The sequence below is a fragment of the Eumetopias jubatus genome, unplaced genomic scaffold (assembly GCF_037043125.1).
Source record: "Eumetopias jubatus isolate StellerSeaLion01/CBP00866 unplaced genomic scaffold, mEumJub1_p1.0 scaffold_1, whole genome shotgun sequence".
Lineage (NCBI taxonomy): Eukaryota > Metazoa > Chordata > Mammalia > Carnivora > Otariidae > Eumetopias > Eumetopias jubatus.
The window spans coordinates 207,632,593-207,648,748 of NW_028274807.1; the positions used below are offsets into that span (position 1 = coordinate 207,632,593).

Here is a 16,156-nt window from a genome sequence, read left to right on the forward strand (position 1 = left end):
ATACAAATTGAAATATGCACTATGTACTCTTCCTTTTCGTGTAGCTCCTTTAATTCATCAAATTCTATACTTTAAATATGCAGTTTATTGTATGACATTATACTCCAATAATTGAATTAAGTGGAAAATATCTACGGTGTATGGCTAAGAGTAGGGCCTAGAGCACAGGTAGCTGACTCTCCATTGAAGGTTTGGGAGAGACCTCTTTGAACAGGGAAGGAAAACAAGTGTTTTCCTTAGATGCAGGAACAGTGGGATGAAATTCAAACGATTCACTTAATTTTATTTAATTTCTAAATAGAATATCTTACATATAGAAATGTAGTAATAAGGCCATAAATTGGCTGAGACAGAAGAACACTCCAGCCACATACAACACCGTGGATGAACCTTAGAAACACAACTTAGAGATTCACTCCTGACCACAGACCCCTGAGGAGCCCGTCAGAGATCAGAAATGCTTCTGAGAATATAATGCCATTTGACTGTAAAGACATAATTGATGAGGAGAACAAAGGCAAGAGAAATGTAGGTAAAAGTCAATCTCCTTACAATCTGCAGCCCCTGTTGAATCCCTCAGACATTCAGAGCATGACACCACCCGAGGAACTCAGGGCTGCCTTAATGTTGATGTTTCATTAGATACTGACAGCAACCTCATCTTGACAATAGCCAGCCCTCTAAGGTCCTGTAAACCTCATGTTCAGCGCACAGAATTTCCTCAGAAACTTACATTTTCTCTACCCCCCTCCCTCCCCAAGAATCAGCCACTCTTCACAATCCCAGGGAAGCTCTTTCTGCCCCCAGGTCCTGTCTCTGTGCTATAATAAAAGCATATCTTTGCGCCAAAATTGTCTCAAGAATTATTTCTTGACCATTGCATTTGACCACCCCACATCAGTATAATATCCCATTTGACAAGGACAACCTGTTAAACAGCAGAAGCTGACACAATAATCTCACAAACAGACATGAGGCAATTAGAACATGTGCTGCTTTTTATTTGTGGTCTATGATCTGATATTAAGGAGAGCAGTCATGATCTTTCTGTTATTCAAGTTTATTTCTGATGACGTTAGGACCAGCTGACTATATGTGGGCTTCCTTCTGGGCCACTGGGACAGTTTGAAGGACATGCATATTGGTGCAGAAGAAATGGTGATCCTGAACCACATGACCAGCAGGACATTCAGCTTATCTGTGAAGCGTCCTCTGGTCATGCAGGTGGGAGAGATTTCTGAGGAGGAAGAAGGTACAAAATGAATGATGTTGATACTATTCATTCACTATCCCTTAGCATTTGTGACAGATATTAGGAAAAGGGAATTATTTTGTGTAACAATAGAAAGAGCCATATTAGCAGGTGGCATTGGATGTTTTCTAGTAGAAATAGGGAGATAATGGGTGATAAAACATAGAAAACTCTAACCAACACTTCACCTCAGTGAATAAACCTCCTCAGTTGTGGACATCAATCTTTCATGCTCCAATAAATAGATGCACAGCATGAGCTGTGATGTAAAAAAAAAAAGAAAAGAAAGAAAAATATTTTGCCTAGTAACAAAATGAGTGTTTTGAAATTTTGCTTCATCATACTTATGGTCATCCTGACACTAAGAAAATATAAGGTCAATTTATTTATTCTAATTTGTCTTTCTATGTAGACTGCACTGGAAGAGATATTCTTGCTAATCAGTGTTTGCATGTGGCTATGGTAGGAATTCCATATATTGAGCTGAATTACAGTAACAATAGCATAAGATGAAAATTGAGAGGGAGGCAAACCATAAGAGACGCTGACTCCAGGAAACAAACTGAGGGCTGCTGGAGGGGAGGTGGGTGGGGTAATGGAGTAACCGGGTGATGGGCATTGAGGAGGGCACTGGATGGGATGAGCACTGGGTGTTATATACAACTGATGAATAAGTAAATTCTACCTCTGGGGAAAAAAGGAGGATACTGGTTAGGAAACACAGGAGCATGTTTGTAGAGTAAGTACCTGAAATTAAGCTTTTGATTTCTTAGGTATGCAATTCAAGGACAACCATGTTGAATAAACACAATTGTGGAACACTATTACCAGATAAGCCCTCAGGCTGCCCCCAGCCATGAAATACCTCTTCAGAAAGCCCTGATGGCCTTCATACTGACACATGAGTGACCCTGCTTTTCCCCATTCAGCACCCAAATTCTAATCATATAAGATTCTCTAATAAAGCATGAACCCGCAAACCCCTATATACTCTGGTCATGAACCTTAATAAAGACAAACCCCTCAGTGATGCTCTCTCTTTCTCCCTGTCAATGCCTCTCTCCTCCTCTGAGACCTCCCCGAATGGCCTTTGGTTTTTCCATGTGCCCTCCAGCACCTGTGAGGAATAAACCTTGGTTTTTTAGAGTTCTTTGATGGATGTTGCTGAGGTGTGTGTTACAGTCACAATAAGAACCAAGGGGCTGGTGCAGCCACAGCAGAAACTCTGGTCAGGGAAGCATTTATGGGAATGTTTACAAGCACAGGGGTGCAGGGGAATGTCTGGGCTTTCCTAGCCTAAGCATCCCTGTCAGTAGCCCGAGACTTAAACAGAACAATGTTAGAGACCACATTTTCAGGAAGAGGAGTAAGGGTATATGTGTAAAAAGACTAACAGACTCAGGGTGAGAACTGTGGTTTTGTATTCTCCTCCACAATAAGGTTATATGAAGGGCTTAGTGGCCAAGGTAGTATCTTCCATATGAAGAATACAACCCATGATTATTCTTTGGGGAAATCTAGGGAAAATTTACTTGAAATGAAGTTAGTTTGAAGAAATCCAACTTGCCCCTTGTAAGATACAGAAATTTCCAGGCATTTGTGATTCAAGGTTGGGGAAATGATTAGGAATATATGAAGGTAGACAAAGTGAAACCTGTCTGTGTATCAGACAGAATAGAAGGTTAATAAAGTGAGTTACTTAAATGTATGGAAAAGTTGAATTCAAACTAATGGAAATTCCAGGAAGTAAATAGAAGGAGTCGATTCTACCTCCATAGTCTGATCAAGGAATGGCAGTTCCTGACTCTGAGGCTCTGAGCCCTGCAATCATGGGCACTTCTTCAACCCCGAGACTACTGACCCTCAAATTACTGGAATCCCAACAATTCTTTTCAGAGCCCTCTTTATGTCTCTGTTCCTCAGGCTGTAGATGAAGGGGTTCAGCATGGGCGTCACCACCGTGTACATCACCGAGGCTACTGCACCTGAGTGGGAGCTCTGGGGAGCAGCAGAGCTAAGGTACACTCCTAAGCCTGTACAATAAAATAAGGAGACCATGGAGAGGTGAGATGCACAGGTGGAAAAAGCTTTATACTTGCCCTGAATTGATGATATCTGACATATGGAGGAAACAATCTTAAAGTAAGAGTAAAGGATCCCAGGCAGGGGAGCAAGACCCAGCAGCACAGTTGCAAAATACATCACCATGTCGTTAAGAAACATGTCAGAACAGGCCTGCCCAACCACCTGATTGAGTTCACAGAAAAAGTGGGGAATTTCTACCTCTGTACAGAAGGACAGCCGCAACACCATTAAGCTCTGTAACAAGGAATTCAGCACACTGATGATCCAGGAAACCAGAACCAGCAGTCCACAAAGCCAGGGGTTCATGATGACCGTGTAGTGCAGGGGGTGACAGATGGCCACGACGCGGTCATAGGCCATCACAGTCAGGAGAAAATCATCCCAGCCTGCAAAAAGTAGGACAAAGTACATCTGTGAGACGCAGCCGGCATAGGTGATGACTTGGCTCTGAGTCTGGATGTTCCACAGCATCTTGGGGACGGTGGTGGAGGTGAAACAGATGTCTGCAAATGACAGGTTGGTGAGGAAGAAGTACATGGGGGTGTGGAGGTGAGAGTCTGAGCTGACGGCCAGGATGATGAGCAGGTTCCCCAGCACAGTGATCAGGTACATGGAGAGGAAAAGCCCAAATATGAGGGGCTGCAGTTCTGGGTCCTCTGATAATCCCAGAAGAAGAAACTCTGAAATTTGTGTATCATTGTCTGATTCCATGTGGTGGTGGTGACTACAGGGGAAGAAAAAAAATAAGATAATAATTTTCAAGCAAATGGGCTTCATTTATGTACTTTATTCATTTTTTTATTTTTTAAGTTTTTATTTAAATTCCAGTTAGTTAACCTCCAGTTTAATATTCATTTCGTGTGTACAGTATGGTGATTCAGTGCTCTATACAACACGTGGTGATCATCACATGTCCCCTCCCCAATTTCCGTCACCTATTTCCTCCATCCTCCCACCACATCCCCTCTGGTAACCATCAGTGTGTTGTCTGTAGTTAAGAGTCTATTTCTTGGTTTGTCTCCCTCTCTTTTTTTTTCCCCCTTTGCTCATTTGTTTAGTTTCTTAAATTCCACATATGAGTGAAATCATATGGTATTTGTTTTTCTCTGACTTATTTCGCTTAGCATAATACTCTCTAGTTCCACTGTGTCATTGCAAATGGCAAGATTTCATTTTGTTTTATGAATGAGAAATACTCCATTGTACTATATATACCACATCTTCTTTATTCATTCATATATTGATGGACACTTGAGCTGTTTCCATAGTTTGGTTATTGTGAATAATGCTGCTAAAAACATTAAGGTGCATATATCTCTTTGAACTAATATTTCTGTATTCTTTTGGTAAATATCTAATAGCGCAATTGCTGGGTCTAGGTCAGTTCTATTTTTAACTTTAAAAAAAAGTTTATTTATTTGAGAGAGAGAGAGAACTCACACACAAGGAGGGGGAGGGGTGGAGGGAGAGTGAGTAGCAGGATCCCCGCTGGGCAAGGAGCCTGATGTGGGACTGGATCCCAGGATCCTGAGCCAAAGGCAGATGCTTAACTGACTGAGCCACCCAGGCATCCCTATTTTTTAACTTTGTGAGGAATCTACATCGTTTTGCAGAGTGGCTCCACCAGTTTGCATTCCCCCTGAGTAAGGAAAGGGATAAGGTATAGGCAGGGAGAGGTAGGAGGCTCCTGAATGCCCTGACTAGGCTCCTGCAGAGCTAATTAACCAGGCTCACAGAAATCCCAGATGCAGAGAAATGTTATAGACAAGATATTAACTAGGGAGAAGGGAAGTAAGGAATCCACCTTGTTTGTCCCAAATATAGATGAGATATTCACATGATAGCTACAAATTCACTTTGTTTGTCTTAAATGTTATAGATGAGATATTTACCAAGTTCCCTGGTCAATTTTCGATAAAAAAGACTGACTGTGGCGGAGGCGGAGCAAGATGGCGGAGGAGTAGGAGACCTAGATTTCGTCTGGTCTCAGGAATTCAGCTGAATAGGGATCAAACCATTCTGAACACCTACGAACTCAACAGGAGATCGAAGAGGAGAGTAGCAACAACTCTCTGAACAGAGAAGTGACCACTTACTGGAAGGTAGGAAGTGTGGAGAAGTGAATCCGAGGCGATATTCGGGAGGATAGACGGCGGGGGAGGGGCCTCCGCCGGCCGCTTCTGGCAAGTGATAGAGCCGCGGAGCACAAAATCAGAACTGTTATAAGTCGGCTCCGCTGAGGGACGTTGCTCCAGTGGCTAAGCAGGGGGTGGAATCTTCCCGGGACAGTGTGGTCTCAGGACCCTTGGGGTCACAGAAAGACCGGGGGAGGCTGAGTGCGCCAGAGCTCCCAGGTGTCGGAGCAGGGAAGCCGGTTGCAGAGACGGAGCTGAGGCGCGGGCTCTCAGCTCGGGGTTGCCATAAAGTGTGATCTGCGGCCCAGTCAGGCCACTGCTCCTGCAGGAGGGACCCAACAAACGGCAGATCCGGGGAGACTCCCCTTCCTTCCAGGGGAGGAGCGGCGCGGGAGCGCACTGCAGGGATCTACTGGGTTTGGAGACTCCACACGGGGTCGGGTGCCAGAGATAGAAATGCTCGGTCACAGGCCGGGTGAGCACGGAGTACGGCAGGAGACCGGGGACAAGGGAGTGACTGCTTTTCTCTGGGGGCGCACTGGGGAGCGGGGCCCCGAGTTCTCAGCTCCCCCGGGTGGAGATTGGGAGGCCACCATTTTTGCCCTGGTCCTCCAAGACTGTACGGAGAGCTTGCAGGGAACAAAAGCTCCTGAAAGCAAACCCGAGCAGCTTGCTTAGCCCGGACCGACAAGGGCGGGGCAATTCAGCCTCCGGCAAAGACATTTGGAAACCACAGCAACAGGCCCCTCCCCCAGAAGATCAGCACGAACAGCCAGCAAGCCAAGACCAAGTTTACCGATCAAGGAAACGGGAGAACTCCAGCGCTAGGGGAATACTGCACATAGAATTCATGGCTTTTTTTAACATGATTCATTAGTTCATCAAAGTTAATTTTTGTTAACTGTTTTTTTTCTTTTTCCCTTTTTCAACCAACATCTTATCAATCTCTTTTTTAAAAAAAAAATTTATTTTTCATTTTTAGAGTCATATTATATCCCTTCATAGTAGTTACCCTTATTTTTGGCATATATATATAAGTTGTTCTCTCTTTAAAATTTTGAGATACAGTTTCTTCTAACAGATCAAAATATACCCCAAATCACTAGTGTATGGTTCTGTTCTACTCTCCTGCCTGATCACATTCTCTCCCTTTTTTTTTTTTAAATCTTCCTTTTTACAAACAACTTCTTATCTTATCAAGTCCTTTTATAAAATCTTTTATAATTTTCATCCTTACAGTCATCTTCTATCCCTTCATTGTATCAACCCTTATTTTGTACATATATGTCTTTCTTCCTTTAAAATTTTAGGAGGCACTTTTTTCTAACAGACCAAAATATGCCCAAAATCTAGTGTGTGGCACTGATCTATGCACTAGCCTGATCATATTTGATCACATTCTGCTATTTTTGTATTGTTATGTTTTTGTTTTTATCTTTTTTTCTTTCTTTTTTTTTTCTCTTTCTTTTTTCTTTCTTTCCCTTTCTTTGCCCCTGGTTTCAGGTCTTTTCTGATTTGTATACAGTATATTTGCTGGGGACGTTGTAAACCTGTTAGCATTTTGTTCTCTAATTCATCTATTCTCCTCTGGACAAAATGACAAGACAAAAAAAATCACCTCAGCAAAAAGAACAAGAGGTAGTACCGTCAGCCAGGGACCTACTCAATACGGACATTAGTACGATGTCGGACCTAGAGTTCAGAATCATGACTTTAAAGATACTAGCTGGGCTTGAAAAAAGCGTGGAAGTTATTAGAGAAACCCCTTCTGGACAAATAAAAGAACTAAAATCTAACCAAGTCGAAATAAAAAAGGCTATTGATGAGGTGCAATCAAAAATGGGGGCACTAACTGCTAGGATAAATGAGGCAGAAGAGAGAATCAGTGATATAGAAGAACAAATGGTGGAAAATAAAGAGGCTGAGAAAAAGCGAGAGAAACAACTACAGGATCACGGGGGCAGAATTCGAGAGATAAGTGATACGATAAGACGAAACAACGTTAGAATAATTGGGATCCCAGAAGAAGAAGAAAGGGAGAGAGGGGCAGAAGGTATATTGGAGCAAATAATAGCAGAGAACTTCCCTAATGTGAGGAAGGAAACAGGCATCAAAATCCAGGAGGCACAGAGAACCCCTCTCAAAATCAATAATAATCGGTCAACACCCCGACATCTAATAGTAAAACTTACGAGTCTCAGAGACAAAGAGAAAATCCTGAAAGCAGCTCGGGAGAAGAGATATGTAACCTACAATGGTAAAAATATTAGATTGGCAACAGACCTATCCACAGAGACCTGGCAGGCCAGAAAGGACTGGCAAGATATCTTCAGAGCACTAAATGAGAAAAATATGCAGCCAAGAATACTATATCCAGCTAGGCTGTCATTGAAAATAGAAGGAGAGGTCAAAAGCTTCCAGAACAAACAAAAACTAAAGGAATTTGCAAACATGAAACCAGCCCTCCAAGAAATATTGAAAGGGGTCCTCTAAGCAAAGAGAGAGCCTAAAAACAGCAAAGATCAGAAAGGAACACAGACAACATACAGTAACAGTCACCTTACGGGCAATACAATGGCACTAAATTCATACCTTTCAATAGTTACCCTGAATGTAAATGGGCTCAATGCCCCAATCAAAAGACACAGGCTATCAGATTGGATTAATAAACAAGACCCATCCATATGCTGTCTGCAAGAGACTCATTTTAGACGCAAAGACACCGCCAGATTGAAAGTGAGGGGGTGGAAAAATATTTACCATGCTAATGGACACTAAAAGAAAGCTGGGGTGGAAATCCTTATATCAGACAAATTAGATTTTAAAACAAAGACTGTAATAAGAGATGAGGAAGGACACTCTATCCTACTTAAAGGGTCTATCCGACAAGAAGATCTAACAACTGTAAATATCTATACCCCGAACATGGGAGCAGCCAATTATATGAGGCAATTAATAACAAGGGCAAAGAAACACATTGACAACAATACAATAATAGTGGGGGAATTTAACACCCCCCCTCACTGAAATGGACAGATCATCTAAGCAAAAGACCAACAAGGAAATAAAGACTTTAAATGACACACTGGACCAAATGGACTTCACAGACATATTCAGAACATTCCATCCCAAAGCAACGGAATACACATTCTTCTCTAGTGCCCATGGAACATTCTCCAGAATTGATCACATCCTAGGTCACAAATCAGGTCTCAACCGGTACCAAAAGTTTGGGATCATTCCCTGCATATTTTCAGACCACAATGCTTTGAAACTAGAACTCAATCACAAGAGGAAAGTCGTAAAGAACTCAAATATATGGAGGGTAAATAGCGTCCTACTAAAGAATGAATGGGTCAACCAGGAAATTAAAGAGGAATTAAAAAAATTCATGGAAACCAATGAAAATGAAAACACAACTGTCCAAAATCTTTGGGATACAGCAAAGGCAGTCCTGAGAGGAAAGTATATAGCAATACAAGCCTTTCTCAAGAAACAAGAAAGGTCTCAAATACACAACCTAACCCTATACCTAAAGGAGCTGGAGAAAGAACAGCAAAGAAAGCCTAAACCCAGCAGGAGAAGAGAAATCATAAAGATCAGAGCAGAAATCAATGAACTAGAAACCAAAAGAACAGTAGAACAGATCAACGAAACTAGGAGCTGGTTCTTTGAAAGAATTAACAAGATTGATAAACCCCTGGCCAGACTGATCAAAAAGAAAAGAGAAATGACCCAAATCAACAAAATCATGAATGAAAGAGGAGAGATCACAACCAACACCAAAGAAATACAAACAATTATAAGAACATATTATGAGCAACTCTATGCCAGTAAATTACATAACATGGAAGAAATGGGTGCAATCCTAGAGATGTATCAACTACCAAAACTGAACCAGGAAGAAATAGAAAACCTGAACAGACCTATAACCACAAAGGAAATTGAAGTAGTCATCAGAAATCTCCCAAGAAACAAAAGCCCAGGGCCAGATGGCTTCCCAGGGGAATTCTATCAGACATTTCAAGAAGAATTCATACCTATTCTCCTGAAACTGTTCCAAAAAATAGAAATGGAAGGAAAACTTCCAAACTCATTTTATGAGGCCACCATTACCTTGATTCCAAAACCAGACAAAGATCCCATCAAAAAGGAGAATTACAGACCAATATCCTTGATGAACATGGATGCAAAAATTCTCACCAAAATCCTAGCCAATAGGATCCAACAGTACATTAAAAGGATTATTCACCACGACCAAGTGGGATTTATCCCTGGGCTGCAAGGCTGGTTCAACATCCGCAAATCAATCAACGTGATACAATACATTAACAATAGAAAGAACAAGAATGATATGATCCTCTCAATAGATGCAGAAAAAGCATTCGACAAAGTACAGCATCCTTTCTTGATCAAAACTCTTCAGAGTATAGGGATAGAGGGTACATACCTCAATATCATAAAAGCCATCTATGAAAAACCTACAGCGAATATCATTCTCAATGGGGAAAAGCTGAGAGCTTTTCCCCTAAGGTCAGAAACGCGGCAGGGATGTCCACTCTCACCACTGCTATTCAACATAGTATTAGAAGTCCTAGCCACAGCAATCAGACAACAAAAAGAAATCAAAGGCATCCAAATCGGCAAAGAGGAAGTCAAACTCTCACTCTTTGCAGATGATATGATACTCTATGTGGAAAACCCAAAAGACTCCACCCCAAAACTGCTAGAACTCATTCAGGAATTCAGTCAAGTAGCAGGCTATAAAATCAGTGCACAGAAATCAGTGGCATTCCTATACACAAACAACAAGACAGAAGAGAGACCAATCAAGGAATCGATCCCATTCACAATTGCACCCAAAACCATAAGATACCTAGGAATAAATTTAACCAAAGAGGCAAAGGATCTGTACTCAGAAAACTATAAAATACTCAGGAAAGAAATTGAAGAAGACACAAAGAAATGGAAAAACTCATGCTCATGGATTGGGAGAACCAACATTGTGAAGATGTCAATGCTACCTAGAGCAATCTACACATTCAGTGCAATCCCCATCAAAATACCATCCACTTTTTTCAAAGAAATGGAACAAATAATCCTAAAATTTGTATGGAACCAGAAGAGACCCCGAATAGCCAGAGGAATATTGAAAAAGAAAAGCAAAGCTGGCGGCATCACAATTCCGGACTTCCGGCTCTATTACAAAGCTGTCATCATCAAGACAGTATGATACTGGCACAAAAACAGACACATAGATCAATGGAACAGAATAGAGAGCCCAGAAATGGACCCTCAACTCTATGGTCAACTTATCTTTGACAAAGCAGGAAAGAATGTCAAATGGCAAAAAGACAGTCTCTTCAACAAATGGTGTTGGGAAAATTGGACAGCCACATGCAGGAGAATGAAACTGGACCATTTCCTTATACCACACACAAAAATAGACTCCAAATGTTTGAAAGACCTAAACGTGAGACAGGAGTCCATCAAAATCCTAAAGGAGAACACAGGTACCAACCTCTTCGACCTCAGCCGCAGCAACTTCTTCCTAGAAACCTCACCAAAGGCACGGGAAGCCAGGGCAAAAATGAACTATTGGGATTTCATCAAGATAAAAAGCTTTTGCACAGCAAAGGAAACAGTCCACAAAACCAAAAGACAACCAACAGAATGGGAGAAAATATTTGCAAATGACATATCAGATAAAGGGTTAGTATCCAAAATCTATAAAGAACTTATCAAACTCAACACCCAAAGAACAAATAATCCAATTAAGAAATGGGCAGAAGACATGAACAGACATTTTTCCAAAGAAGACATCCAAATGGCCAACAGGCACATGAAAAAGTGCTCAACATCGCTCGGCATCAGGGAAATCCAAATCAAAACCTCGATGAGATACCACCTCACACCCGTCAGAATGGTTAAAATTAACAACGCAGGGAACGACAGATGTTGGCGGGGATGTGGAGAAAGGGGAACCCTCCTACACTGTTGGTGGGAATGCAAGCTGGTGCAACCCCTCTGGAAAACAGTATGGAGGTTCCTCAAACAGTTGAAATTAGAGCTACCATTCGATCCAGCAACTGCACTACTGGGTATTTACCCCAAAGATACAAATGTAGGGACCCGAAGGGGTACGTGCACCCCAATGTTTATAGCAGCAATGTCCACAATAGCCAAACTGTGGAAAGAGCCAAGATGTCCATCGACAGATGAATGGATAAGAAGAGGTGGTATATATACACAATGGAATATTATGCAGCCATCAAAAGGAATGAGATCTTGCCATTTGCAACGACGTGGATGGAACTGGAGGGTGTTATGCTTAGTGAAATAAGTCAATCAGAGAAAGACATGTATCATACGACTTCACTTATAAGAGGAATTCTTAATCTCAGGACAAAGTGAGGTTTGCTGGAGTGGTCGGGGGTGGGAGGGATGGGGTGGCTGGGTGATAGACATTGGGGAGGGTATGTGCTACGGTGAGCACTGTGAATTGTGTAAGATTGTTGAATCATAGATCTGTACTTCTGAAACAAATAACGCAACATATATTAAGAACAAAGAAAAAGAAGAAGATAGCAGGAGAGGAAGAATGAAGGGGAGTACGTCAGAGGGGGAGACGAACCAGGAGAGATGATGGACTCTGAAAAACAAACTGAGGTTTCTAGAGGGGAGGAGCATAGGGGGATGGGTTAGCCTGGTGATGGGTATTAAAGAGGGCACATTCTGCATGGAGCACTGGGTGTTATGAACAAACAATGAATCATGGAACATTACAGCAAAACAAATGATGTAATATATAGTGATTAACATAACAATAAAAAATTAAAAAAAAAAAACACTGACCATAAAAGCCTTTAGTGTCAACCCATTCCAGACTCCTCTCATTCTAGAGAGCTTTTTTTCCCTTTCCTTTCTGTTCTTAACTTCCCTTAATAAACTTTCACTTTACTTCATATTTTTGTGTCCATGAGATTCATTCTTTGACTCCATGAAACAAGAACCTGCAACCTTGTAACAATACTGTCAGGGCAAAGGTTCCCCTTTCTCCACATCCTTACCAACTGTTGTTTCTTGTGTTGTTGATTTTAGCCATTCTGACAGCTGTGAGGTGAGAACAGCATTTTGGTTCTGATTTGGAGCAAATAGGCCTTATTAACAGAGTGATATTCTACAATTTATATTCTGCTATCAAGAATAAGAAAGAAATACATACTTTTTGTATAGATCTGATCCCTCTTAAGGGAAGTTCCCAGATATCTCTGATTAGGAATTCCTGTCCATTCAGCCTTTTCCCTAAGAAGGATGTATTACAGTTTTAATGAGAAATGCCTTCCTGCCTTTGAGGAATATATGATGAGTACTGACATCTTCTAGACAAAGAGCATAAGGTGCTGAAAGAGAAACCTCCATACATCCCTTTGGGTAAATACCTAGAAGTGCAATTGCTGGATCATGGGGTAGTTTTATTTTTAACTTTTTGAAGAATCTCTGTACTATTTTCCAGAGTGGCTGCATCAGTTTTCATTCCCACCAACAATGCAAGATGGTTCCCCTTTCTCTGCATCCTTGACAACACCTGTTGCTTTCTAGTTGTTAATTTTAGCCATTCTAACTGGTGTGAGGTGATATCTCATTGTGGTTTTGATGTGTATTTCCCTGATGATGAATGATGTTTGAATATCTTTTCTTGTGTCTGTGAGCCATCTGGATATTTTCTTTGGAAAATATCTATTCACGTCTTCTGCCTTTTTCATAAATGGATTATGTGTTTTTAGGTGTTGAGTTTGATAAGTTCTTTATATATTTTGGATACTAACCCTTTATCAGATATATCACAGAATATCATATATTCTGTAGTTTGCACTGCTACATATTAACTCAAAGGACACAAAAATAGTAATTCGAAGGAGTACATGCACCCTGATGATAATAGCATTTTCAACATAGTCAACTATGGAGAGAGCCCAAATGTCCATTGAATGATGAATGGATAAAGAAGATGTGGCATATACATATACAATGGAATATCACTACACCATCAAATGTATGAAATCTTGCTTTTGCAATGATGTGGATGGAGCTAAAATGTACTATGCTAAGCGAAATAAGTCAGTCCAAGAAAGCCAAATACCATGTGATTTCATTCATATATATAAGAAACATGTGGAATATAAGAAACAAAACAAGTGAACACAGTGAAGGAAAAAAGAGAGGCAAACCGGGAAACAGACTCAAGTACAGAGAACATACTGAGGATTGCTGGAGGGGAGGTTGGTGGGCGATGAGTGAAATTGATGATGGGGATTAAGGAGGGCTCTTGAGATGAGCGTCCACTGTTGAATGGAAGTGCTGAATCACTAAATTATACACCTAAAACTAATATTACACTTTATATTTACTAACTAATATTTAAATAAAAACAGAGAAAAAATCCTTACAATCCAATGATGGAGAAGGAATATATATATATATATAAATAAAAATTTTATACCATGTCAGATGGTGACAGGTGCTATGAAGGAAAAAAAGTCATTATAAAAAGGAATGGAAAAAAAAAAAGGAATGGATGAGGAGGGTGCTTTGTTTTAAAGGCGTTCAGGAAGACCTGCAAAAAAGATGACATTTTAATAGAGGCTTCAACAAAAGACTAAGCAGGAAGCAGGAGGGTATCTGGGGTAGGTGTGTGCCCAGCAGGGAAAACAGAGCAAAGGCCCTGCAAAAGGCACTTACCTCAGATATGCAAATCTCAATATGAAGTCAGTTTGGTGAGGGAATGAGCGAGAGGGAGAGAGATGAGAGGTGGTGGCAAAGAATGTTGAAGAAGGAGTTGGCTTTCGTGCCACTGATGGAACTTGGACACACGGGGAGTCTTCCTTCACATGGTGTTCTTTATATTCTATTGATTTTTTTCCAAAGTATTCTTTAAATAGAGATAGATCCCTTCCTTATTTCCGTCTGTTGCTTAACATTTTGGCATTTAAGGGTTCCATATTGGAACATATGAACTTGGGTACCTTTCCCTGAGGACTACTCATGCAGCCACACACACACGTGCACACACACAGGCACACACATAACCACAGACATACAGTGAACTCTGGCCTCCTGGCACTGTGTTATTATCATGCTTTCCTCACCCCCAGCCACAATAATGTTGAAATAAATGGTACAAGGCAAGCTGTCAACATCGGATTACCTTTTCCCTGACGAATGTATAAATAGTACTTAAATTCTAGTTTGTAAGCCCCCCACGGACATGGAAACATGGGCTCCATTTTCATCCGATCACCTTGTGTCCTGTATTTAAAGAAACATAAAAAAGCCGTTCCAAAAACACAGAGAGGAAAGAAAGGGACATGAAGGGTAAAAGTGATCTAATAAGCTCAGGGGGTCCCTGAGAGACTGATGAGCAGAAAGCTGCCCTGGTTCTGGCAGCATTCCAGCCCCAGTCCACATGCCCTTGCTGCCCAGAATAATTAACAAAGCAGGAAAAATAATGTATCTAAACAAGAAAGGAGTGGTATTTTTATGATGTCAAGACATTTTACTGATTGAATATCCCTCTAGAAAAAAGTGCAAAGGGAATAAACCTGCAAATTACCACAGAAAATACACAGTGTAGGATAATAGAAGGGGATTTTTAAAGATGAAATAATAAAAGACTTTTCTGAATGCTTTAAAGCACTGGGTTTTATATGAAAACAATGAATTGTGGATCACTACATCAAAAACTAATGATGTATTGTATGGTGACTAACATAACATAATAAAATAAAATTTAAAAAAATGCAAAACTTTTGGAATCAGAAAATCAGGTTTTGAATGTCAGATCTACCACATATATGCCGTTTGAACTTGGGAGAGACAACTAACCCATTTCAAATATGAATATCCTTACTCAAATAGTGGGGATAGAAGCATCCATCCTCCTAGGGTGGCAGACAGCGTTAGTCAGTATAAGTAAAAAGCTTATAATATAGTTCCTTCCTGTGAGTAGATGAATGATTATCACAGGTGAAGAGATTTGACTGAGTTTTTTCTTCTATCTCACAAATACCTCCATCATTTCCATGCCTCTTGGTAATGAAGTATTACAAAGTAAAGCTAGTTAGCATACCCCTTTTTGCATATGAAACACAATTTTTCATGTAAATACTCACTGTGAGAGAAGATGCTGAGAAATGTATGTCTCAAGAACTGCTGTTGCAAGGGAATAGCTACCGGAATGGGCCTGGGGCTTTCTATAAATAAAGAACATGCTCAAAACCACCACATCTTAAAAAGTTCACTGCACATGCCTCCAAGCTAATACTCTGTTTTCCTACTCCCCTAAGCTGCAAAACTCAATATGTTCTCCTTTCACTGGAACCACTTTATGTCCCCCATTTCCTTCCTCTGTCGCATCCAACTGGACTTCCATTCCCACCATGTAACATCAACAATGATGCCTGTATTGCTGGGTCCTATGGACACTTCTCTTTTGAACACACTACGTAAATTAATTATAAATGAGTCTACCTAGCCTCAGGTGACCTCAGATAAAAGTTATCAACTTCCATTCTCTCTGATCCTTTCCTGAAATACCTGTTGAGCTCTGAGACTCACCTGGGAGGGGTGTATTAGATGAAAGTCTCTGTGTGGAGGCCTGAATTTATCCCTAGATAGTTGATGA

At 40.8% G+C, this 16,156-nt stretch overlaps 1 protein-coding gene across 1 annotated transcript; it reads right to left on the reverse strand.

Annotated features, from left to right (window-relative positions):
- Positions 1 to 3,115: 3,115 nt before the first annotated feature.
- LOC148165161 (olfactory receptor-like protein OLF4) lies at positions 3,116 to 4,081 on the reverse strand. Its single transcript, XM_088016823.1, has one exon. The coding sequence runs from the start codon at positions 4,046 to 4,048 to the stop codon at positions 3,116 to 3,118; it is 933 nt and encodes a 310-aa protein (XP_087872949.1). The 5' UTR covers positions 4,049 to 4,081.
- Between the last annotated feature and the right edge of the window lie 12,075 nt (positions 4,082 to 16,156).

Coding starts and splice junctions, on each gene's coding strand:
- LOC148165161 (XM_088016823.1), bottom strand. CDS start 4,048: ATGGAATCAGACAATGATACACAAATTTCAGAGTTTCTTCTTCTGGGA.